The 27,107-nt window shown below is 38.2% G+C and overlaps 2 protein-coding genes across 3 annotated transcripts in view; one reads left to right on the top strand and one right to left on the bottom strand.

The window, feature by feature from the left end:
* BBOF1 (basal body orientation factor 1) overlaps positions 1-15,244 on the top strand; it is a 34,040-nt gene extending 18,796 nt beyond the window's left edge. The window contains exons 6-12 of one of the 2 annotated variants that reach the window (XM_074365269.1): positions 1,087-1,157; positions 1,915-2,059; positions 3,140-3,633; positions 5,662-5,763; positions 9,017-9,091; positions 9,260-9,374; positions 13,818-15,244. In XM_074365269.1, the coding sequence (XP_074221370.1) occupies positions 1,087-1,157; positions 1,915-2,059; positions 3,140-3,633; positions 5,662-5,763; positions 9,017-9,091; positions 9,260-9,374; positions 13,818-13,829 (1,014 nt within the window). In that variant the 3' untranslated portion in view covers positions 13,830-15,244. The remainder of the gene's footprint in view (positions 1-1,086; positions 1,158-1,914; positions 2,060-3,139; positions 3,634-5,661; positions 5,764-9,016; positions 9,092-9,259; positions 9,375-13,817) is intronic. The other variant, XM_045522898.2, reaches the window with a different exon arrangement.
* On the bottom strand, positions 9,789-26,992 carry ALDH6A1 (aldehyde dehydrogenase 6 family member A1). The gene is made up of 12 exons (XM_010962729.3): positions 26,839-26,992; positions 21,629-21,688; positions 20,521-20,595; positions 20,194-20,355; positions 19,887-19,965; positions 19,181-19,483; positions 18,067-18,188; positions 16,538-16,727; positions 16,145-16,326; positions 14,452-14,631; positions 13,957-14,055; positions 9,789-11,818 (listed from the first exon to the last, which is right to left on the bottom strand). The coding sequence occupies exons 1-12, from the start codon at positions 26,887-26,889 to the stop codon at positions 11,714-11,716; spliced, it is 1,608 nt and encodes a 535-aa protein (XP_010961031.1). The 5' UTR covers positions 26,890-26,992; the 3' UTR covers positions 9,789-11,713.
* Positions 26,993-27,107: the final 115 nt, after the last annotated feature.

Raw genomic sequence — 27,107 nt, 5'->3', positions numbered from 1 at the left:
ATGTTAGGTACAAACTTCATGGTTAGACAGAAATTCCTACTCTGGTTTGAGCCCCAGTGCTGCTGGTCCATGGCAGTGAGCTTTCCAGTAAGCCCTGTTCATTCATCTCATACCTCAGCATATTCCACCTGATTATATAAAGGACTTTCCTCAGGTTACTGGTATTTTGTTTTCCCATGTAACCCTTTCCCACCCGGGTATTTTTGTGCTTGCTCTTCCCTCTTCCTGAAGTGTTCTTCCTCTAGCTCGGGCGTATCCTCATTCTTACTCTTCAGAGCTCAAATGTCATTCCTTCAAAGAGATAGTCCCTAAGCCCCAATCTAAAATTACCTCCCTCAGTTACTATCTCATTTCCCCATTTATTTCATTTATAGACTTATTACAGTCTACTCATTCTCTTATTTGTTTACTTGTTAAGGAGGCTGTATAGCATCAAATTGCCTGCATATGACTCCCTTCTCTGCCATCTACTAGCTATATGATTTTGGGCAAGTCACTAACCTCTTTCCCTCAGTTTCCTCAGGCCTTGTCTTTGGGGATAACAGTAAGTACCTAATTCATAGGTATCTAATTACATTGTTGTGAGAAGTAAATAATACATGTGAAGAACCATGCCTGGCACATAGTAAATGCTCTATACATTTTAATTATTATTATTATTTGGATCTCATCCTAGAATATAAGCTCCATGAGAACAGGAACCTTATCTGTTTTATTCACTACAGGATTTCTAGTATCTAAAACATCTGGTACACTATTAGTGCTCAATAGGAATTTATTGAATGAATAAATAAATGATTCTCATCATATTGTATTTAGCAGAAATTTCCAATACTGATGTAGATTTTATTTCTATATATATGTCATTTTCCTTCTTTAATGGGGAAACTGGGAGGTACCCGTAGGTTCCTATTTTCACACTATCCTCTTTGCTGGCTCCTCTGCTAGTACATAGAGTACTTCGCCTTGGGTCATGTGGACAGGAGTGTTTTATTTGACATTATAAGATACATACTTAACTTTTGATATGTAAAATTTGTGGTTAGAAATGTAACTCTCTATTAAAACAGCCTATTTTTTTTTTAGCACCGTCTAGAACAAGAGGCTGAAAAGAAGATAATAATGCTGGCAGATAGAGCCCACCATGAAGCTGTTGTGTAAGAGATTGCTGCCTCCTTTTTCTTTCTAATAGCCTTTCTCACCTCTTTGCTAGTCTGTTTTGTTCTTACGGTGTCTACCCCCTTCTCTCCTGGTTTGATTTCTTCAAGTTTTCTGGTTTACTTTTCTTCACTATTTCTTTCTGTTCATGTCCCACCCCTTTTCCATTCACCCTTTTGGTAGCAGCATGGTGTGGAGGAAGAACCTGGGCTTTGAAGTTACACTTTGGATCTCAACATGTATATGAATTGACTATAGGAAGATTTCTTAACTTTTTTGAAATTAAATTTCTTCATCTAAAAATGGTGTTAATGATAGCCACCATGCAGTGTTGCCATGAGGTATATCAATGAAAGTAACACTAATCTGTGTTGTGTTACTAAATAAACTAAGTCTCAATGGCTTATTTCTTTCTTATGTAACAATCCAGTAAGAGTCTGGCAGCTCGACTCCAGTTACAATTCAGGAACCTGGGCTGCTTCCATCCTGTTCTTCACATCCGGTCACATGGACAGAGAGAGCATGGGAAACTCATGCCTGCTCTTAATTGCCTTGGACTGGAAGTAACACAGTACTTTTTACTTTCCCGTTGGTGAGAACATAGTTCTTAAGATCCATACCTAATGACTGAATACCCACCATAGGCTGAGTAAGTGGTGGTCATTATTATTAATGTCAGGGATAAAGCAGTCTTTATTCCAGTTTGGTAATGTCTAAAACTCAGATCTGTGTTTTGGGATCTTATATCTATTTCAGGCAATTGAACAATGCTGGAAGAACTGTTTTTAAAGAGAATGTTTATCTCCAGAAAGCTCTTGCATACCACCTGAAGGAAGCCGATGCTCTACAGAAAAACTCCCAGAAGTTGCAAGAGACTCAGACTTTCCTTTTACAGCAAAAGGTTCGCATTCTCATTTAGATCTTCTTTCCTAACTTTTTAAAAAAGAATGGGTTGGTGAATACTAAGAACTGAGTATAGTAATGTTACATAAGGACAATAGGACCTTTTTTCTTCTGTCTGGGTGATGTATTTTTTCTTGTCTGAGAAGTTAATACTGAATGGTTTGTAAGAAACTTTCAACTTGGCTTTATAAATAATATACCATAACTTTAAATTAACTCCTGTCCTCTACTACCTTGCTATTTATTTTACTTTCCCTAGAGTTGGTCCCTGAATCACTCAGGAATAGGTTCTCAGCTGTGAGTAGAAGCCCTGCCAACAATGGCTTTACTACGTAAGGGTTTATTCTCTCCCCTAAAGGAAGTCTGGAGGTAAGCAATTCAGAGCTGGAATGGTGGTGCCACAAAGTCAACAGAGACTCAGGTTCCTTTACTTTGTTCTGCAACATATGGCTTATATCCTTGGATATAATGCCTCATGGCCCCCAGCAGCTGCTGGAGCTCTAGCCATTACTCAAACAATAGGAAGGAAGAAGGACAAGAAGGAAAACAATATGCCCCTTCCTTTAGAGGTCTTCCTGGATGTCCTGCACAGTTTCTATTTGCATCCCTTTGATCAGAACTTAGTCACATGGCTTTGCTGAACTACAAGGGAAACTGGGATTTTTCAGTTGCTTACTGCCTTTCTGAATAAAGTTGGGGTTTTATTAGTAAGGAGGAAATGGAAAATGGACATTGCAATAGGCAGCTAGCAGACTGCTACAGCTTCCAGTCTGTAGTTGTTAATGTTTTACTGTATAGTCTTACTGATTTTAGAATATCCTATTGATAATATAAAATATTGAATAATTTCAGGATTTTAGAGGAAGGATGCTTTCTTAATTAGCAAAATCCATGGCCTTTGTAAGTCCAGACAGTGACTCTTGATGTTTCTTACTCTTTATGCACAGAATACGAAAAATCACCATTTCAAGCTGGCATCAAACTCAAATCTCATGAAATAATGGAAATTAGGAACTTTTAAGTTCTGAAATTGATTAAAAAAAAAAAATCTCTCACTTCTCTCATCTTTCTGTTTTAGGAGATCAATGATCTGTTGGTTAAGGAAAAGATAATGCAACTTACCCAGCAGAGATCACAAATCCAAACTCTTCAGAAGAAGGTGGTGAACTTGGAGAATGCCCTGAGTTGTATGACCAAAGAGTTTGAGACTGAAGTTTTAAAACTGCAGCAGCAGTCAATGATACAGAACCAAGCGGGTCAGGTTGAAATTTTCAAGCTGCAGCAACTTCTTCAGATGAAGAACAGGGAAATGAATCGAGTGAAGAAGCTGGCCAAGAACATACTAGACGAGAGAACAGAAGTGGAAAGATTCTTTTTAGATGCTCTACACCAAGTAAAGCAACAGATCCTATTTAGCAGGAAGCATTATAAACAGGTAGCACAAGCTGCTTTCAACTTTAAAATGAGAGAGGCATGTGCAGGGAGAACAGAATACCCCAAAATCCGAACATTTGATGGCAGAGAGCACAGCACCAATAGTGTGAACCAGGATCTTATGGAGGCCAATAAATGGTACTAATACTGCTTTAAAATTTTATCTTCTGTACTGCTGTTTTTGTGCTCTTTAGAGAAATAAAAACCCTGAAAAGTTCAGTTTGATAATGTCTAAGTACTGAATAGATTACTCAGTAAGTTACTTGAGAAGAGGAATTACCTTACTTATCTTTGTAACCCCTATGCTTAGCATAGTGTGTGGGGCTTAGTAGGTTTTCTTAAGATGCCCCCCCCCCCACTTTTTGTGTGACAGACTTGTTAAAAGGACTAGATTACTTGTTCCATTTTGAATGTCATTGTAATATCTTTTAACATGTTCCTTTGTTTCCTATATATTCATTATAAAAGTTTGATTAGATTCAAGTTAAACATTTTTGATAAACACACTTCCACAAATATTTTGTAGTGTTTCTTTTACTATTCTGAGATAAAATTCATAGGTAATAATATCTAATTAAACCTATAATTTAAAAAATCAAAAAATGAAAGAGGACAACTTTCTTTGTAACAACTCTATTGTACAGAACTGTCCTATGGATTGGAGGACAGCCAGTAGTGCCCCCTCATCACTGTATTAACCAAAAGTCCCCAACAGGGTTCTGAAATACACTGTATAGATCTACTGCCACTATGATAAAGTAGAATTATTGAGGCAGTTGTAGACTATATACAATGATTTTTCTTGTTAGCATTTTTATCTGTTAAAATACCTTTCCCCCTGTAAACCATGGATTAAATTATAGTGCATTTTAAACGTTATTCTTAAAAAATTTTTTATATCCCAACACAATTAGATTCTTCAAAGGCCTTAAGAAACTTAAAAGGACTCCCTACTACTATGTACTTAACATTTTATTAAGAGGGCTTCCAAATGTGCTTTCTGCTTTAAATTATTTTGTAATGGACTAATTTGTGGGTTCTTTAAAGTTATATAGCTGTTGCGAAGGTTGGACATGGTCAGTGGCTTTTGAAAGATAAGACTCTTCTTCAAAAAATGTCCATATTATAATTTTTTTACTTTCTTGCCATATTCAGAAGTCTGTAATAACAATTCTATTACCAAGAGAGTCACTGTAATTTTCTTTTTTATTTAATAAGTCAAGCAAGTTGAGTCCCTACCATACATAAGGCAGTTTCTTTTATGTTTTTAAATGTACTGTATATTAAGTGGTATATAAATTTTCAGAGGAAGGTTCATAAAATGATTCTCCACATTGTTATTCCTATTCTGCCTTCTGAGCAACTTATCACCTTAACCCCAGTGTCCTATTGGCTCTACCAGGAAGGCAGAAATGGTAGTTAAAATATTACATTATCTGCTTAGGAGGCAGATTGGGGAAGGACAACCAAAGCGCATGGTGATCATAAGGCAAAACCTAAACTTAAGGAAAACCTAAATGACCCAAATGCAAAAGTATTTCTTACATTGTACAATGTTAGTACTCTATCTGCATGTCAGTCAGCTTTTGTAAATTAGCAAGTAGACTTATCTATACCATAACTTTTCTAAGGGATTCAGTCTGTACCTGCCTGGGAGGCTTAGATGCAGCCTTATTTGGAGATAAGAAATAGACTAGATAAGTTACATGCTATTTTATAAATTTACCTCTTATCACTCTGTTTTCATAGCAAAATATCTAATGCTAAAGAAGTGCTAAAAGGAATTTATCAATAATTTCACCAAACAAATGTTTTTTTCTTGTTCCTTTTGTCTTTGTGTGTATTTGGGTAGATAACGTTGCATTACAACTTTCTACTTTGCTTATTTGCTTAATGTTTGAGCGCAGATTTTTTTCATGTTGTTATAGTTTTTCTTACTTTCATTTTGATGACTACACAACACTTCAGATTGGCCAACATATTGATATCCTTTTTAACTTGGTGATTTTGTAATGAAGATAGTTTGCTTTGGAGTCATTACATTTGGAAACCTCTTAATATTCAGTTATGGTTTGGAATTTCTCTTTTCTCATGTTTGAATATTTTATATTTTTAAAAAAGAAGAGATGCTTACTTTGACCATATTTTTTCTTTGAAATTCTTTAGGACAGATATTCAAGGAAATGTGGATATTGGAGATTTGACCTGGGAGCAGAAGGAGAAAGTCTTGAGGTTGCTGTTTGCAAAAATGAATGGCTTTGTTCCTAGGTAACTCCCTATTTCAGTAGTGAAATACCAAGTAGTTATCAAACCTACAAACCACATAGGAACAATGAACATATTCTCACTTAGAATTAAGGGAATGGGAAAGGACCAGAAAATATAAAATGGTCATACTGCTTAGCTACTGCAACTCCCAGAGAGAAAGAATGGGAAATGTGTAAGTGAGCACAAAAATGCAAGAGGAATTAAAATTAAAGGGGGGAAGATCCATTAATCTTAGATGTTTAAGGTAATGCTTGCTAAGAAGGTATAGCATTGCTCAGCTGAAGGAGTGGTAACTAAAGAGAAGCATAACAATTGTTAAGGTTTTGTACTGGCCTGCAAAGATAAATAAATGATTTTAAAGCTGATTATTAATCAAGGGAATCTCTAATATGAAGAAAAAGACCTAGAAAGGAAAACCGAAATCCATGGGTATTCCCAATAATTCTTTTTAATGATGAGTTTCACTCTCTCTTTTCACTATGTTTTATCAGTGACTATAACCTTGGTAATGAACTATAAAGTGGCTAAAATAAATCAACCACCTATGGATTGCTTGTTAAACGCATGGCACCATGGTACCATGGGGATTTAAAAGAATTAAGAGACATTGCCCTTGGTCTCAAAGAGCTTACAATTTGGTTGCCCAAACAAAACCAAGCATAACAAGGAAAAAATTAGGTGGCAAAATAAAGTATAATTGGAGTTCAGACAATGTCAGTGGGCTAAAGTAGTCAGGGAAGACTGAAAAAGGGTGGCTCTGTGGGGTACCCTGTAGGATGGTGGTATAGTAGAGAAAGCAGGAAGGGCACATTATGCAAGGGGCTTAGCAGACAGAGAAAAAGCCCAGAGGTAGAAATGGGTGTGGGGTATTTAGGGAACATTAGGAAAAACTGCCTGGTTTGAGGAAATTTGGTGATGCTAGAGAGTAATTAGTAGTTAGAAATAAGGTTTAATCTATAGATTAAATTATGATGAGTTTAAAAAACTATGCAGAAAATCCTAAACTTACGCTATTATAGATTCTAGAGTAAAGTAACACACTTTTCTTCTCTGCCTTGAAGGAATACCAAGAGCAGTAAGCTTTACTCTCATACTCTCATTGGAAGGGTTCACAGAGTGAACCTCACACAGTGAAACGTATGATGGACTGGAGGACAGAAATAGATTTGGGACCAGCAGAAGCTGCTGCACTACTCTGGGCATGCAGTGGTGAGGGGTTTAGGCAAGAGTCGGGGCAGTTAGAGTAAAGGTGAGAAACTGAAGGACACTATGGAATGAGAAACAGGACTTGGTGATAAAGGACAAAAGGAATAAAGAAAAGGAAGAGTAAATGTTCAAGTTTTTTAGCTTAAGAAATGAAGGAATGGTGGTATGAAAGGCAAATGAAAAATCTGGAAAGCCAGGATGAGGGAAGTGTTTAAATTTCATTTAATCCATCTATTAATTCATTTAACACACATATATATATATACTGAGTGCCAACTATTTATTGAGGATATAGTGTTGAGCAAATAAAGACATGCTTGATTTCAGGGAGTTTATGGTCTACGTGGGAAGAAAAATATTCAAATCATCATACAACTGTGACATAGGTTCTAAGTAGTGGTATATAGAGATAAGAGAGCCTAGATTAGGGGAGTCTGACCTAACGGGGAAGATCAGGAAAGTTTCTGAGTAAGTAAAAGCTTGAGCTGATTTCTATAAGGTAGACTGGAACAAAAGAGGGAAGGAAAAAACATTCTAGACAGAAGAAACACGAAGTTGTATTTTCATTGTTGACCCAGGAATGATAGCAATGTACTGAAGTGAAAAATACTTAAGGCATTTGTAAACAGTGATTTTACATGAGAGGTTACGGAGGGAGTTTGAGAATGTTTAGTGAAAATTGGTAGTGGAGTCTAGGAGAGCAGATGAAGGTACAAGAATAGAGGCTGAGGCTAGAACCTTTAGGAATAACCACAACTTATGAACAGGAGAACAAAAAGAAGAGTACAACCAAAAGAGGAGAGTTTAAAGAATTACAGAGTAACTGGAAGATGGAGCATTTTGAAATGGCCTTTGTGTCTCTGGTAGCCTTTCAAAGAGTTTTATTAAAGAGATGGGGTGGAATCCAGACTGTAGGTACTGAATGTGTGTCTCATTGTGAGTTGACTTTTCTGTACCCCAGGAAATACAGCTAGGGTACCAGGCCTCAAGTTCCACACTGTTGTTTTCAACTCTGGAGAAACAAAGGAATTTGGGTGAAATCTTTCATACAAGAGCAATGAACTTGGACCTGGCTGTAATGGGATGATGGCTAAGTCTGTTGAATGAAGGAAAACTAAGATAGGAATAGGAAGGTGAAATGTTGGGATGGAGATGAGATTAAATGAGAAAACTCAAACCAGATGGGGAAGAATTAGATGATAAAAGGTCTTCCAAGGCAAATGGAATAATTAAGAGGTTGATAAGATTTCAGTTGGTTGTATATGACTGTGACTACAACAGTACAATATTTTTCTTTGTGATTGAACTAAGTCAAAGGAGTGTAACCAATAACCTGTCCCCTTCAATGCATCGGCAATCACTCTGGCTATACTCAGGCACCAGCATTATCTATAAAGTACATTTTTTTGTTTCATGTCCTTGTCATTGTCAAATTAGTCATTATGTTTGGACTATTTAATATAGCCAGATTTTGAATGGGTTATGCTGCTTTCTTGTGCACCTAATTGAGGACAAGTTTTAGGAGTGGGGTGTGTCTTTATCTGCTGGCAAATCAACTAACTATACATTTTGTAACTCTGTTAAGCTCACTTTCAAATTCGAGAATTGTGTTAATGATGTTTAGTTCCTGTTCTTAAACTAGACTTTCCAAAGTATAAGGGAAAATTTTCATACTGGGTCTATCTCCATTGGGCAAGTTTCCTGTGTTTTGAGATTTTTTTTTGTGGGAAAGGGATTTTTTGGCTTTGCTTTTGGTCAGTACTGATTCAACATTGCCTCTCACCATTAACAGCTATTGTGTGAGTATCATCATGATTATCTTCATAAATATTTCCATTTCTTAAGTTCAACATGTCTCAACTTTAAGAGAATATAAGTTTAAATTAACTTGCCTAATATTATACTACCTCTATGTGTGTGTAAAAGTTCATTTTTGAAAATAAGATGCCCATCCAACTGAGGCATTTCCATTTAGCAGTTTTAAAATGCAGCTGAAGTACAGGGCATAAGGAGACACTGCCTCATTGTTAACTTATACCCACCACAGGAAATACAGCCAGAGTTCTAGACCTCCAGTTCCAGACTACGTTGTTCCTGATGATGGAAAAACACAGGAGTCTGGGTAAGCTCTCTTGACAAAGCAATGAACGTGAGCCTGATCACAGTGGTTGTTGTTGGCATCATATGCACACCAGAACTGAGTGAGAGTAATATAACAAGTCTGTTGTTCTGAACCAAGTTCCATGTGTGTATAGTTGTTGATAAGTCTGTTACTTTGTCATTATTGCAGGGATGAAAGTAAGCCTCAAGATCAAACCTTCATCACCCAGCAAGTGCCAGTCTTCGACTCCTCTGGTGAACTGGTGTTACCCAGTATTCAGGAAGGATCACAAGAGTCTGACATAGTAAGGCGTCTGTAATCTAACCAAACAATACACATAACTGTTCCCCTTCCCCATGCGGTTTCTTGCTAAGTCCCAGTTCTTTTCTCTATTAGCCAGGAGCTCTGAGGGATCCAGTGAAATTGTAATAACATTAGTATGAGATCATGGACATTTTAATAACAATATCCACACTAAGGAAGGCATATTATACTTAATGCAAATGCACAAGTGTGCCTCTTTTAGTGTGGAAAACCTATAAATTGCCTTTTGAAATATATAGCCTAGCCAAAATATATACTATCCTTTATGTAAGAATAAATATAATGACCATGTAACTCTTGGCTTTGGACAGAGATGGGAAGTCTGAGAAACTATAAGCTAGCAGACAAAGGCATTATAAGGAAGTATGGTGCCATAAAAAAAAAAAAAGCCAGGTTTTCTTTTTATGAGCGTTTTATTTGTAATTTATTATACATGATCAGTTAGTACAATATAGAATCTGAGAAATTTCAAATGAGGCCACATCAGAGCAAAAAGAAAATAAAATATTGAATTTTTAATCTGCTACTAGCATGAACATAATTGTACAGATTTTTTCCATCTAAGAAATACGAAATTCTTCTGAGTAGCAAGTAGCCAAATAAATTGATTCTAATTAGAGCAACACAATTCTGATTAGTTTTTATTTCTTAAGAGTGATTTCCCTTAAATATAAGGAAAACTTAGACGTCTCTGTGATTATATTTAATTCCATTTGGAATTTAGACAATATGACCTTTTATTCAACCCAGCCTGTAACTGTTGGATTGGATTAAACATCACTACCAGTTGCTAACTGATAAGAGATAAAACAAAGGGCATTCTATCAAGAAATTATGAATTTCTATTGCCTCATCTTTAGGAAGGCAGATCCAAAAAAAAAAACGGTGTCTGTGTTGGGGGTGGGTGGCCAGTAGGGTCGTAAGTGTATTTTATCAAAGTTCAATCACCTTAAGTGATCGAAGATTTTGACATTCTATCTGGCAGGTGGTAGTAATAAGCCTAAAATCTACAGAGTGCACAAACATTTTCAAGGTTTTTACCACCCTTAATTAATTGAACACCCCCGCCCCCACCGTTGGAATAGGTTAGCATTATCCACATGACCAATGAGGAAGCAGAAAAATAAATGACCTATGTCATCTGGCTGAAGACCAGCAATTACTCTATCACATCCAGAAGCCTTCTCCTAGTTCACTGGGTGAAGGTCATATCAGAAACACAAGATTCAACTGGGATGGTACAGCAGAGAGACAGAATCTATTCTGTTTAGCACAGAAATTTCTGTTCTGACTATATCAAAGAAACAAAAAACATACAGACAGGTGAATTAATGGTACCAGAAAAAACTGTCAAAGCATTTCTTTTACTACTTCACATATAGAAAGCTTTGAAATTTCTTAGGTCCCAATCAATTACTTTAAGGTTTCTTTCATGAAAAAGTGTCACAAATGAGAAATGCAGGCAAAAGGAAAAAAACAACATAAAAAATTTGGCAAATAATACCAGGTTAGACTTACTTTAGGCACTTACTTTTGTCCACTTTCACGGCTGGAACATCCCTTGATTTCTGGGCCTAAAATAACTATTTATATAGTTTCGTAAAAAAAAACAAAAAACAAAACAACTTATTGGCATCTGAATTAGTGACTGAAGCATTAATGATTGCTGAAGAAATCCCTGAAATTTAACACTTGGCACATATAACAGAAAGTTGATTTATCCGGTGTCTACTGAGGGATCCTCGAGAAGTGGTTTTAAGAAGCAGGAACAGTGACAATGATAAAATTAGTGGTCAAAAATCACTAAGACAAACTGGCATTCAGCAGGAAACAAAGAAACAGTTGTCCCAACTGTGGGACAAGTAGAAATGGATTGTATCTTGTGTAGTGTGGGATAAATGAGAGGCTCAGGAGAGCTTGGCAGAGGGATCTCACCCACTGCCATTTACGTAGGGCTGTGTTTGAGGATCAACAAAAGGGTGAATTATTTTTGACTTATTTCCCCATCTAAGGGAGCCTCCCCCAAAAAGGGAAGAACTTTTAGAAAACAGGTCTAAGCTCTTATTCCAGATAAGCATTTCACAGTTAAAACAGTTACCTCAAAAACAAAATTACGAAGAGCAAATGAAAATCTGATTTCAGAGTTACACTAGGAGTTTCCCTATTGGCATCTTTGCAGGCGCTAACAGTCCTGAGACAGATTTTAGTTACAAAGTATTCCAATCCCAGGGATCTGATCTGAGCAAAGTTGGCAGCTGGAGTTGTTCAAGAATAAAGGGAGATTACTCAGGACGGACTGAGTCTGCAACAAATTTGTTTCTAACGGCCCATGGTAGGCATGACTACAGCAGGTGAGGAAAGAGTAGCATCTTCTTCTTTCCACTGAGAAGTGATAGTTTTTAGCTGAGTGTAGAATTGGATGCCCTAAAGAGAATAAAGGAAACAAACAAACAAAAAAACAGAGTTAGCATATATTCCTGGGGGGGTCCCACGATTCCTCTTCTAATCAACTTTTGAAGGAGGTGCTGTGAAATGTTATTCACAATCCTACTTGAAGAATAGTGCAACCAAAACTCAATATATTGTTCATGAGATTATCTATGTAAAACATTTAGCATGTTACCTGGCACATAGTAAATAGTCAAATCTTACCTATCGATGTGCTGTAACTAGCCAAGATCATCTAAATGCAAAAACTAAACAATGGAAACTGTTAAAATTGTGACATAATGCGCAGCTCATAGCAATGTTGTGAGGGGAAAACAAAACGACACACAGACATTCCTGCAAAGCAACTGCTGTTCAGTAATTGTTATTTTGTTGTTTCTTCTCTCCTTCGCATGGAGAAGAAAAAGGAATAAAGGAATGAAATTTATATTAGGCTGTTTCTGATATTTGTCAGTGATAAACAGCTCTATACTGAAATAGTAAAATCCATAATATCTTACAAATTCAAAGTAAAATTTCTGATATTATTTATACACATTCATTAAATCACCTATAATACATGAGTCAAAAAAATTCAGCATATTTAAGGCTTTATACATAGTTTATAAGAATAGGCTTGAGCAAAAGAAAATAGACTGCACAGATCTAACACATAAAATCACTAGCAAGCTAGAAAGATATTGTTAGGAAAAGAAAAACACCAGCTTGATTAAAATACTCTTCTAGAACTATTTGACAAAATCTGGGCCATATTAATATATTGAAAACAACTTTAGAGATTATTACATACTTTCAATATAAGATGCAACTAAAGTTTACACTTTATTACGTGAGAATGATTCTTTCATCTCTTCTTTCCAAAATGCAAAATAGCAATTTAATTACCTAGGGATTTAAGACTTCAAACTGCATATAAGGTCAGTCTTTTACTCCGAGAAGCCTCATTTAGCAGAGTAACTTATAGTAATTAAACAAAGACATAGGAGAAAAATAAAAACAAAAACAAATCCCAACAAACTATTTTAAGCAATTGTTTTACTCTGCTTCCTTTGAAAGAAATTTTTAGTAATATCAAACTAGTCAGTTTTACAAAAACCATGACTAATGCACAAACTGGATGATCCACCTCCAAAAAACCAAAGTGTTTCTTAACCCGTTGGCCACACTGTTATATTCTGCTATGCAATCCCACTGTTAATTTATTATTAACCTATAAAAGGGAGACGTATATAGAAAACAAGTCATTTATTACTAAAGGTTCTAAAATGGTGTGTTTCTATGGGACTACAAAGAACTTCCACTACCCCATCTGTCCAGCACACATTTGGGTACTTGCTCTGTGCCAGGTACTGAAGATAAGTAATAATTACAGTGTGATGAGGGCTTAATTTGGCTTAAATAGTCCTACATGACTTGCCTCCACCTAACCTCTCTAACCTCATCTCTTACCACTCTCTTCCTCATTCACTTACTGTGCTCCAGCCCATTTCTGCTGTTTGAACATGCCGAGCCTATTCTTGCTTTAGGATATATGCACTAGTTGAAGGATGTGGTAATAATGGTAATCTGGTTTCAGATCTACTTTTTGTTGTTCAGTGCTGTATTTATAGCACTTATATTATAGAACAGTGTTTGATACACAGAAGGTGCTTAATACAATATTGAGTAAATGAGTAACTATTACAGGAGAAATGTGTGCAGTGGAAGCACATGAGGATATATTCAACCCAGTCCTAAAGGGGATCGTGGTGGTCAGAGGTGATTTTCTGGAGGAGTTCCTGCTTTAAACTGGTGGTTAAGAGTTAGATAAAAGGGGGAGAGAGGGGAGTCAGGAAGAGAGGGTAGCAGGCAGAGGAAAGGGCATTTACCAAGGCATGGACTTATTCATGCTCTTTCCCCAAAATTCTGTTGCCTTGAGTGATTCAGGAAGAAACAGCTTCGGCAAAATTCTGTTAGCTTTTACATTTTTTTCTAGGGGACCTACTGACAAGCACTGCTGAACAACATGTGACCTCACAGAAGCTTCTGGCAGACTCTTCCTTGCAGAATCCTTGTTCCTGTATGTTCAAGAAGGTCTCTTAGAGGAGAAGATATTTTTTTAAACTTGAAGTTACCTGTTTGCCATAGAAATTGGTGTCTCCCCTGAAGGAAGATCGAGAACCGGTGAATGAGAACATTGGCAAAGGCACTGGAATGGGGACATTCACCCCCACCTAAAGCAGAACAGATACACATCAAATACTAAGAAAAAGACTCAAATGAAGGAGCTCTCCATTTAGAAGCACAAATGCTTGGCATCAGAGAGACCAATCTTTTTTTTTTTCCTTCTACTTTCTTAAAGCCTTTACTTTTGAGACATGACAGGAAAATGTCTTACAGGAACACATGGAAAAGTAGTACATGATCACAGTTGAAAGTGAAGACAAGAGAGACCAATCTTAACTACCCACCTTCCACCCCATCTTCCATCACATGAGCTTTTATTCCTAAGGAAGAAATGGGGCATTGAGGGACATGACGGGGCAGTGACTGATCACTATTTACCTTTTCCCCTTACACAGGAAACAGTAAATCGCTACAAGAATCTCCTAGAAATTCTGTTCACAGACCTGTCCGACATCCACCAGGTGGGAATATTTCCGAGCAGTGGCTCCATTGGTGGTGAAGATGGCAGTTCCATTTCCATATGGGTTGTTGTTCACAATCTTGATGGCTTCATCCAAAGTGCCTGTTTCCAGAACCACAAGAACTGGGCCAAAAATCTCCTCTTTGTAACAGGTCATATTTGGCTGCCAGGAATGACGCATTCAAAAAAGAAGTCAGTATTTTATGCTTATTTGGTACTTTATTATCCACTGCTTACATGAACAGCTTTAATGTTAGTAATCTCTTTTCATTTTAAACCACCTATTAAAAAAAGTCATTTCTTGCTGTGTTCTATCTTTCAAGCTACCAGTCATACATATAACTTGAAATTCCTAGTAAGTATAACTATACTCCTTTCGTTTAAGCACTGTATTTTTAGGTCTCTTGACTCATCACTAGCTTCCTCTTTTAGGCCTGTATTACTTGTTTATACAATTGTTATGTTACTGAAAATAACATATTTAAAGAAACTCTGTGCTAAGTTTTCTGTAACATAAACAATCCATTTTCATTCATTCCTTTGCCCCCCCAAATGAGTCTGTTTTTTATATTGATATCAGGTCACATTAAACATTCAAAACATCCTTCACCACTGTAGCGGGTCAGCTGTGTTAGTTGCTGATAAGTGGATGTTTCCTTAATGATTCTGTGGCAAGAAATTTCATAATTTCTACTACACTTACATTCAACTCTTGATCATTCAGGATTATAGTAGGATTAGTGGAGATGTATGAATTAAAAAAAAATTAAAAAGCCTCCTAACCTCAATTTGGTCATTAAATTTAGCTGAGTGACTTAAGTTTTGATAAATAAAAATCAACACCAATTCTTTTTCTTTTGTCACTTTCTGGTGAAGATAGAGGTATTCAATAAATATTGGGTGGTTGATACTGATGGAGACACTGCAGTAGCTATAAGGTCAGCAGCAAGAAGGAGAGGGAAGAAAATTAACATTAAAAAAGTAACAAGTATTGGAGGAGAGGGGATAGCTCAGTGGTAGAGTCCTGTGCTTAGCATGCACGAGGTCCTGAATTCAATCCCCAGTACCTCCATTAAAAAAAAATAAAACCTAATTACCTCCCCTCCACTCCCCCAAATAATAATAAAAAATAAAGTAAAAAAATTTTTTTTAATAAGTAACAAGTATAATGTACAATAGGGATTGACAAAATAATGGCCCATGGGCTGGATGTGGCTTGCTGCTTGTTTTTGTACAGCCCACAAGAATGGTTTCTACAGTTTTTAAATGGTTGAAAAAAATCAATCATGACATATAAAACTATATGAAATTCAAATTCCATTGTCCATAAATAAAGTTTCACTGGAATATAACCACACAATGTTAATGGCTGCTTTAGCAGTAAAATGTCAGAGTTGAGTAGTTGTGACAGATTATTTATCCCTGCAAAGCCAAACATATTTACTCTTTAGCCCTTAATGGAAAGTTTTCCAGCTACTGGAATAGTTGGAAGAGGTTGGGAGTCAAGAGGGGAGACTCATTCAGACTTGAGATAAAATAACTGAGTAATCTTGGCAAGAGATGAGGTCTCTAGTCATTAAATATCTTCATTTATAAATTGAAGGGATGAGATTCCATTGCCTCCAATGGTGCCTTAGCTCTCATATTTGTGAAATAAATAATCTAGAGTTGTTCACCGTGACATTTGAGATGATGGTTGGTCCAACAAAGTTCCCATTTTCATAACCTTTGACTTTAATATTTCGACCGTCAAGAAGGATAGAAGCTCCCTCCTTTGTTCCACTATCAATCAGATTACAGACTCGCTCTTTTGCCTGGGGGGTGATCAAAGGGCCAAGATCAGCTCCAGGCTGGTCTCCTGTAAAACAACACAGAAGTATGTAAGGTCTTCACTAACATAAATTATGACTGCTAACTAAAGATGAACCCAAATGACAAGCAGTACAGTACAAAGAGAGGCAATGGTAAGAATAAACATGCTTGCTCCCAATGGGCAAGGCCAATGCAAAAACCAAGAGCTTAGTGCTACAGACACACAGGCTAAAGGAGCTAGGCAGATAACAGGTTACCTGCATTGACTCTCAGGTTTTTGGCATGCTCTACCAGCTCTGGGAGCCACTTCTTAGATTCTCCCACAAGGATCACTGTTGAAAGAGCCATGCAGCGCTGACCAGCAGCTCCAAATGCTGCCCCAACCAGCTGGTTCAGAGTATTTTCCTTATTGGCATCTGGCATGACTACTCCATGGTTCTTGGCTCCCTAAGACAATACAGAAAGTACATGAATCTTCCTTGGCAAATACAATTAGGCTAAGAAACAAAAGAATCTGAGATTCAAATGAGAATTTCAGGAAAGGATTAGAGAGTTTATCTTTTGTTACTTTGAAAACAGATTTATTATCATTTTGATACTGCTGAAGTCTTGGTAACATTAAGCAAGTCTCCAGGTAACTTCACTTTCTTAGCGGAAAAGTTGATAGATGTTTATTTACAACAAAACCATTATCAAAACCAAACAACACTGCCCCAGTCACATTCAGTCCAACTGACAGGCTAAACTTCATCTAGGAACCAAGGAGAACTCCCTTCTCTTTCCTAAGTTAGATAGGAAAGCATGTGTTGTCTGTCAGGGTTTCCAGTTATATGAAGAGCAATGTAAACCAATAGCTGCTAGTAGCCAGCTGAAAGGCAAAACCTCCTGATACATAATTTCTGGAAAGAGGTTCCCCCAATTGGCTTGCTTCTGGATATACAGCCTCATAAACTTCTATATAGGATGACAAGTGGTCATTTCCACATGTTTCCAGATACAACTATAGCTAAGTGCATGAATATAGACCATGTCTGCTACTTAATTGTATCCTATTACATGTAGTGTAATGTTAGACACAGAATACATTCAAGAAATATGAAGTGAACTGGGAGAGGTATAATTCAAACGAGTCAAAACACATTCAGCCATGAAAATAAATAAGTGGACATATTATAAGCAGTTTCTAAGCCTGTGTATAGATGGCTATCATTTATGCAACATTAGTGGAATGGTAAGAAAATGGCAACTGGATATTATATTTAGTATCAAAGAATTGCAAAGTATTTGGCAAGGAACTGGTTAGTAAGGAACAGCAAAACTATGCAACCAAGTAAATCACACTCATTTATCATATGCGGTATTTGGCTCTTTTCAGTGCCTTAAATAGCCTTGACTTTTAGGGAAGATCATATATTTAACAGTAGTGGTTAGGATATGCCTTACAAGAAGGAAAGATAAAGGGCTAAAAGCATGGTATGAAGGAAGCAACAGGGCCAGAAACAGAATTTGGCTGTTATTGCTGAAGCCCAAGGAATTTGAATAACATTCTTAAGGAGAAATGTGACTTCTGTCACCAAGATTACCCGGATAAGATAAGAGGTAATTAAAGTGACTGAGAATAAAACTCATCACAAGGTTCGTGCTTAAAGGGAAGACAATCAGGATGAATTGTGAATAAACAAACATTGACATTAGAGTGGGAAGCATGGCCACTTTGCTGAAAGGCTTTTTCAAGGTAATTTTAATATACATAACAGACTTTTGGGGAAAAAGAATAAGAAGTCACCATATTGGCTTGAACTCTCTTGCCATGTCTTGACCCTCTCTCGAAGATGTACTCTCCTGCCTGGTTGGAGCCAACAAAGCTGATTGCTTTGATATCCGGATGATCGCAAATGAAGTTCACAGCTTTAAGAAGAAAATAAATGATTACCACAAAGGAACAAAGGGTTATGGGCTTCTCAACACAGCAAATGCCCCCTTTTCCCACTGTTGTGAGTGAGAGGTTTCATACTTTTGTTTTTCTACCCTGGATTCCCATTTTGGAGTCCTGTCCTTGTTCTCTTAAGTTCTTAAAGCTACAGATTCTATTTAGCCTCTCTTTATTTTTCTGATTTGCTAGTCTAGAATTTCCACTTCTAACTCTGAAGGCTACAATTGCTATTTTCCAGCAAAACAACAGCCTTTCAATACTCGACTCTTCCTTTTGTTGTTTAAGAACGTGATATTTCCTCAATTGTCACTATATCCCGGGGCTCCCAGATACTATTGTGCCCTCATGTGAGAGGCAATATAGCATAATCTTTAAAATCCAAGGTCAGCCTTCCTAGGTATACATATCCTAGCTTTGACAGTTTCTAGCAGCAAATCACTTAATTTCATTCTGCCTCAATTTTCTTTTATCTGTAAAATGGGAAACTAATAGAACCTACCTCAAAGGGCTGTTTAAATGAGATAATATATAAAGATTAAATGAGATAATATATAAAGGCAATAGGAACAGTGCCTGAAACACAGAAGCACTTTTTAAGCGTTAGTATTATATGAATTAGAAGGACTTCAGTACCACTGAGGTCTATAAAATCTGAGTTAAATATCCTTATAAATTCTCTCAATACTGAAGTGAAAACTTCCTCTTTAGTCTTAACTGTGTCTTGCCCTAATCATATTACTTTGTTCTAATGTATTCTGTAGGGCAAGAACCACAGCTACTCCCTAGAGAGTTACCTTAGCACCCAGAGATGGCAAAACAGTCAACAAACATTACCTTCAAACATGGAGGTTACTATTAGTAAATCCTTTCCTCCCTAGACTCTTCATCCTAAAATACCCCATCACTGACTCAACACCCTGACTTTTTTGGTAGCTGGATTAAGTGTCACGTGCAGAGGGGCAGTTACCTTCATGTTGTCCATGGATGATATTCAGTGTTCCGTCAGGGGCACCAGAGTCCTGGAGCAACTTGGCGAGAAGCATGGTTGCTCCAGGGACTCGCTCTGATGGTTTCATTAGGAAGGTATTTCCACACACCATGGCTACGGGAAACATCCAAAGGGGGATCATGGCAGGAAAATTGAAGGGAGCAATGCCTGCACACACCCCCAGAGGCAAACGGTAGGAATAAAGGTCCATGTCTTTGGTGATAGATGGCATGGTCTCTCCCAGCATGAGGGATGTCACACTGCAGGCATGCTCAACCACCTCTGGAACAGAAAAGAAGCAGTCAGGCCACCAGCCCTGCACACTGTGCACTACTAAGCTTCATCATGCTCTAGTTAGCTCTGCGTGGCGAGGCCAATGCAGAGGGAAGAAATACTAACTTGCTATGTAAAGGAGCTGTGTAAAATGAGATTCTCTGGGGAAAAAGACAGTGAAATGTATATACCAACTGGAAGATCATCTGAGTAAAATAAAGAATGAAGTAAACCAATCGCACAGATATCTGAGAAGTATTGTCATTTTCCACAAGTATTAAAAAAGATATCATGGGATAGCAAAATATACATCAAGGAAGGAGCAACCCCTCATTCTGGGATCTTTGCCTCTAATATTCCTTTGCTCCCTCCCAAAGGTCCCTGCACTCCCCACGAGGGACTCTCAGCTTACGAAGGCCTCGAAATACATCTCCTTCGGCATCAGCTAGGGTCTTCCCTTGTTCCAGCGTGATTATCCTGGCAATTTCTTTCTAGAGAGAAAACACATAAATAGAAACCAATGCAAGAATGTGCCTCCTTTTAGTCCTCAGGCAGCCAAAAAAGAATAAAGCTGGCGGAGAAGTAGTATAAGGGAGAGAGCCATGCTCTCTGTCTCTCTGGATTGTAGAGTCAGGGAAGGCTGCTACAAGGGCCTCTGAGGGAGTGACAAGTCTCCCCTAGGCAACAGTTTAGAAAATTATACCATTCAGATTTCTTACCAAGTTTTCTTTAATAAGTTGTTGATAGCGGAGCAGGACCTGCTGACGGCTTAATATTGAAGTGTCTGCCCATGCGGGAAAAGCACGTTTGCAGGAAGAGACTGCTGCATCCATTTCAGCCTTGGTGGCATGAGGGACCCGACCAATGACCTCATTGGTGGCCTGATGGGAAAAAGCAGCACATCACCCTTTGCCCCTGCCTCACTTTCTCCATTTTTCACACAGGCACCAGGGCAGACAGGTGTGCTTCATAATAGACACCCAGATCCCGATTTTCCCACCATGTTCCCAGAATTCTAGGCTAAGTCCCAACGCAGCTTAGCTTACTGGATTGTGGATGTCGATCCATTTGTCACTTTTGGATTCTACAAATTTCCCATCAATGAAGAGCTTTACAGTTGGCTGTGGGGAAAAATAACCCACAAAACTTTGTGTTAGTTAATTGTTTTACTTCTCTCTTTCTTTTCAAAAAGAAGGAATTGGGGTTGATACCTGAACCTTCTGCTCTTCAGAAATGTTACCACTAGGAAAGAGATACACAGTACACTTGTCTATAGTGCTTATTAAGATGTGGCAGAGCCCCTCAATACCATGATCGCTCTGTAAATGGGAAATGCTCTGCTAATCACACAGCAGAACTTCATAAGTAAACACATATCACTGAGAAGCTTGTGCTGAAAAGCAGCAGACTCTGTGAACAAAGATTAGCTACTGTGACTCATTGGCCCAGCTGACTTTCTGTCACATTACTATGAGCATACATTACCTTTATGATCAAAGGATTTTTTAAAATGTTTCTATCTGTGTAGTTTTTCTGAGAAGTAGCTTGCTTTCATTAAAATTGCAAAAAAGGTGAAGGACTACTATGTTACAGCATGTGTGTACTTTCACATAAAAAGGATTTTGAGCACCAGTCATTATTTAGTAGATTTTAGTTACTGCAAAAAGCTGACAGATAAGTCTGTAAAAACAATCCTAAAGGTCTGAAAGAAGAAGACTGTCAGGATCAACAAAACCTCCAGAAGCCATGAAAATCTTTGTATCTTTTCACACAGTAACCCTATTTCAGAATGGAAATAATAGAAAAGAAGGAAAAAGACTATATAAATAAACATTTGCTTTATAATATTGAAAAATGGAATCAATGTAAATGTTATTTGGGAGAATTATTAGTTAATTCAGGCTGCATCTACTTGATGGAATATTATATAGGCATTAAAAACCATAGTTACAAAGACCATCATATAACACTGGAAATGCTTGCAACAAAATAGGCATAATGCTTGCAACAAAATAGGCATAATATGAGGTTAAAAAACCAAGAAAATTTCACATAAACTCTGACCACAATTATGTAAAAAAGATAAATGGGAATACCCCAAAATTACACTGAATTCCTTCTCAGAAGTCAACCTTTACTGCCAAATAAACTCACCACTGAAGAAGAAGAAGAGGAGGATGCTAGATGCCACCTGGAGTATACCCCAGAAGAAACCTGTGAGGAAAAGAATGATTATTTTGATAAATGAGAGCAGAAAATTATTAAAAATTTAGTAAATGGCTACTAAATGTTTAACATACTAGTTATTGTGAGTATATGAAAAAGGACTTGGTGAGTCTTTAAAGAGAAAAGTTGGGAGACTATGACATAGCAAACTATGGGAGAACAATAAACCATAATGATCATGTGCTCAATTTCCAGGACTTCCCTGATTTAAAAAAAATTTTTTTGTCATTAGACCATATTTTCCTAATGTTTGGCCTGGTAAGGTAATCACCATAAATCTAATAATATGAAAACAGTTAGATAGTATATAATTAAGTGTCAAATGTATGTATAATATGCCCACATAAAAACCTAAACATGAAAATGTTCACAGTAGCTTTATAACAGACCCAAACTTGGAAATAAACTAAATATCCACAATTGGATGGATGAGTAGGGAAACTAATATAGTATAGCCAAATATTGGAATACTTCTCAATAATAAAAAGGAACAGACTATTGATACATGTAACATCACGGATAATTATAATTATACTGAGTGAAAGAAATCAGACATAAAAAAGAGTTTATACTGCATAACTGCATTTATAAAAAACCCAGAAAATGTAAACTAATCTGTAGTGTCAGAAAGTAGATCAGTGGTTGCTTAGAGACGTGGGGGAGAGAGGGAGAAGGGGATAAAATGGAAATTTTTAGGGGGGTGGTTATGTTCATAGTCCTGCTTGTGATGTTTTCACAAGTGTATACAAATGTTAAAACATCAAACTGTATACTTTAAAATATGTAGTTTATTTTATGTCAATTTTATTTCAACAAAACAGTTTTAAAAAAATGCTACATGTACCTAACAGGAAAAGAATGTGTTGTATAGATAATATTTGAAAGGGTAGAATCAACAAATGGCAGGGGATGGGGTTATAATAGTCTCTTAGAGTCACTCTCTCAAAAAAACAGTTTGCATATATGCTATGGAAATTGTTTTAAGAAATACTGAAGTCTAATCAAAGTGAGCAAACTGAAATACTCAGGACTGCGATATAAAAGGAACCTGCAATCTAATAATCTATTACCTTGTCTGAAGAGATGCTGTGTTAACCAAAGGGTACAGGGCTGTATGAAGTACAAGAATCTGTGTGCCAACCGCATTGCCCAGAGGAAAGGGTGCTGGTCCTTTGGGCCAGCAGACAATCCTTCCAAATGCCTAGTCCGCTTCCCCACCCATGCCCCACAAAGGCTATTTCAAACTATCAACTCTCCTGGAGACCACCGTTATCTTATTAATAGTCACGTTCCCAATACCAACAGAGTACCTGGTACACAGTAGGTGTTCAATAAATATCTACTTGGGCCACTTTTTCTCTGCCTTCTTTGCTGGTTCATTCTCCTCTACCTGGCCTCTAACTGCTCAAGTTCCTGAACAAGGAGCATTCCCAGCTCTCCTTGGGTTATTCCATCAACTCCAGTGGCTTAAATATCTAGATCTCAATGATGCCCAAATCTATAATTCACCAGAATCATCCTCTTCAGGTAATACTCACAAAACATCTTCACCACATTTCTAGTTGGATGTTATTTAGAGACATGTTGAAAAAGCTGACCACCTCATCTTCCTTCCACCAACTGGCTCTGCTTCCTATAGGCCGCTTTTCAGTGAATGGGGCTCCTATCCACCTAGTTGCCCAATCAGAAACCTGAATGTCACCCCAACTCCTCCTCCCCAAGGAGAAAGAGCTCCTCAGTGAATCAAATAAGTCCTGGCAATCTGTCCTCCCCAAAGTCTTTGGAATGTACTCCCTTTTCTCTACCCCTCCTACCATCATCCTAGTCTACACCATCATTGACTCTCACCTGGACTTCAATAATAGTTTCCTAACAGGTCTCCCAGCCTCCAATCTTAAACCTTCTGAATCTAGTTTCTGTCCCATTGACAGAGGGTCTTTGTAAAACACAAACCTGGTCAGATCACTCTTTTGTTTAAAACCCTTCAATGGCTTTCCACTGTCCTTGGGATAAAGCTCTTAATGTTGCTTAGAAGACTACATAATATCTTGACTTTTCTAGTTTCCTAGCCTGCTGCTTTCCTCCTTGCTCTCTCTATGCTATAGCCATTCGGAGCATGTTCTGTGCTCACACTGCCCTTGCACATGCTGCCCCCTCTTGCCTGGAACTGTTTCATCCAAGCTGCTTGGCTCGCATCTATTCCTTAGCTCTCTCTCTTTGGGTGCAGGTGCAGGTCAGTTCTGTAGGCTTCCTAGCAGGAAGTTGAGGAAGTTCTCATCTGATAGTTTTTGTTTTCTCTGAGGTAAGAAAAACAAGGTTAACTCCTGAGAGTGAGAGGGGAAGTAGCTGAGTTGGAAGTTCTTAAATCTCAATCTCAGACCTAGGCTAAGTACTTGATTATGGAGTTCATAAAACACCTGAATTCCTCTAGTTTTCATATCATATTAGGAATAATAGCTTGTTTAAGTCTCTCTCCCCTTAGATCACTAGACAGTTGTGTTCTTAGGCCCTCATACCATTCCTGGACTAGACTAAGTGCTCAGTAATATTTTGCAAAATGAAAGAATGAGTGCTCACCAAGCAATTGCTTGATATTAATTTTGTTTCATGTAAATTTTCTTATAGGGCAGAAAATGCATGGATCAGCCAACTTGAACATTCTAGGCCACTTAGTTTTATTCTGTCCCTTGCACATAGGCTCTCTGCTGTCAAGAAGGCATAAAAGGCACTGCATCTGGTATAATAAAACATTATCATATAGTTTTGACAGGTTAGATCTCCTCTCTTTTCTTCATTTCCTGAGAAACACTCATTAGCACTGTTGCTGAAAAAGCTATCCTATGTCCAGTTCCACAAACTTCTCACTCTTTAGATGTTTATTTTGTACTTGCCATTTCCTTTACCAGGAACTCCCTTCTCTGGCTAAAGCCTCCTGGTCTTATAAGACTCAAAACCAGATCATCCCCTTTGGGAAGCTTTTCTTGAATTGCACAGGTTTCCCAATGTTCCTACAACACCCTGTGCACACCTATTGTTTAGCATTTATCATTGCATTACAACAGGGGAGCTTTCAAAGAGTATTTTATTTATCTCTCCTTTCCCAAAGTTTGGGACAATGCCTGACACAGAAAGAGATTCCAAGACTTAAATCCTGAAACCTCAGCCCCATCAGTTACTAGTTGGGAGACTTTGAATATCTTTAGTATCAGGTAATTTACTTCAAGAACATTCATTAATTCTAATCTTCACAAATATTCTTAAAATTAGGGAGTGGTGGAGCTGGGATTGAATCCAAGGACGACAGTGATGCCTGTGCTCTTTTTACCACATCACGGAGGAAAGTCATTGAGTCACTTTCAGACCAGTTTTCTTATCTCCAGGTAAGAGTGACAATATCACAAGGAGCAGAAGTTTTAGGTAAGTTCTACCAGCCACCATAAAAGATGCTGAATAATTAAAATAATTGAAAACATGAATTCTCTCCTTTACAGATCCTTAAGAATTCTCCAAAATTCATGACCGCCAGAATCTAGACTACTCTTTATCAGAGTGTCATGTTACAGCAACTTCTAGTTGGCTAAGAATGACTATTTCTGTTCTTTTCCAGGTCAACTCAGAGTTTCTTCAAATGAATCAGAAGATAGTGCCTATTTCCAAAATAAAGTACTTGGGAAGGCAGATTCTTCTCCTTGATGCAAAGGACAAAATACCTTCTTAAGGCTCTCAATGATGCATGATGGCAGCAGGGAGTCAAAGGAAAAAAGTCAGTTTCAGTAAAAGATTTTGAGAAGTTGGTAATGGAAAATATAGGGTGGAAACTGTTTCCCTACTACTGCAAAAAAAAAAAATTAGATAAACAAAACTAGGATCACATCAAGAAATATACGAGTAAAGCCAGATCATTTGACAAAACTTCCAACCCATTCTCCCCACTGTCCCATGAAATAGCACATTTAAACAGGAAGCTTACTGCTGACTCTACTAGGAATCTTAAAAATGCGGTCTCTGCATTAGAACTCACTGAAACCTGGTAAATATTAATATTATCTACAAGTCTGGCAATATAGAAGTTCCCAGGCTGGATATAATGAGTAAGATAAGCAAAGTTGTTTCTTGCAGGTTGGAGAATGTAGCCTGCAGTCAATCTTGCCTCATAATCTAAGTCCTTGCTAGGCTGTGAACAACAGGAGAAAGAGTATGAGCACATGCTATGAGTTGGAAAGCACATGCTTCAGGCATGCAGCTCTTGTAGCTAGACCACCTATCCTTAGGCATTTCAGAGAAGACCTAATACTTCCACCCCCACCCCCTCCCCGGTGGGCAGAGTTGAGTCACACTATGAGCTGACTTTGGAGTGGGAACGTGGAACTTATGCTTCTTGTCTTCCTTGGCTCCCATTTTCTATCACTTGTTTTAGAGACCTTTAGTCCTTTGCATGTGCTTGGAGCAAACTGGTCACATTAATATGTGTCCTTATTCATGGCCGACATAAACACTGTAACTTTGCTGAGAGAAAGTTAAACTGGAAGTCTTGGCAAGCAAGGGGACAATCAACAGCCTGTGGAAAATACAAAGAGCCACAGCTGGGAAAAATAGCTCAGCAATTTTCAGCAAATGGCTGCTTTGGGGGAAAACCTAGTGTACACTTCCAGAAGGAGATTCAAAGTTCATTTACTGACCCTCGCCCCTCGTGTGCCTCCTCCTCCCACCTTTACCTCCGATAGTAGACAGTGAAGTAGGGTGGGGGAAGGGAACAATTTGGAAACTTCTATCAGATAAAGAACGCTAAGAAAGGTGACGAGGAGAGTTTCTGGGTAGAGAGGTGGCTGGTGCAGAGGTGAAAGGGAAAGACAGTGGGCAGACCAAGAGAGGTGAGGGCAAGAAAGTGACAGCAGGGACAGGGCAGGGCTGGAGGAGGAGAGTGGGCCAAAGCCAGAAAAGGGGAGGCTCAAGAAAAAAAGGGTCAGGGGTGATAGTCCCCGGTTGGATCCAACGAAGGTGGATACTGTGAGTAGTGGGCTAGGGCCGCACAGGTCCGATGGGAACAGGAAGGTCGGCCAAGGAGGGGTTGGCTCAGAGAGTGGACGCAAAGGACCCAATTCCTAGTTTCGCGACCCCTCAGCGCCATCCTCACTCGCCTGCAGGATCCGGGCCCGCACTGCCGCCGCCGCCACCACCACCGCCGCCATGGTTCTCGGGTCCCTCTTCTCAGCCCCTCACGCCTCTCCTGCCGGAATGCGTCCAGAAGCGCTACTATTGCCAGGCCTCGCCCCTGCATCCTGCCGCACCTCCTCATTGGTGCAGAGGACTACTTCTCCTAGCCAATCACTCGCCCTGACACCTGACTCCACCCTCTCAGTCCCAGTCCTGGTGTATACGATTGGCCAGAAGTGATAGAGCTCTCGCC

This window comes from Camelus bactrianus, chromosome 6 (assembly GCF_048773025.1).
Source record: "Camelus bactrianus isolate YW-2024 breed Bactrian camel chromosome 6, ASM4877302v1, whole genome shotgun sequence".
Taxonomy (NCBI): domain Eukaryota; kingdom Metazoa; phylum Chordata; class Mammalia; order Artiodactyla; family Camelidae; genus Camelus; species Camelus bactrianus.
The sequence above is the reverse complement of the archived record's forward strand: the minus strand, read 5'-3'. Positions and strand labels throughout refer to the sequence as shown.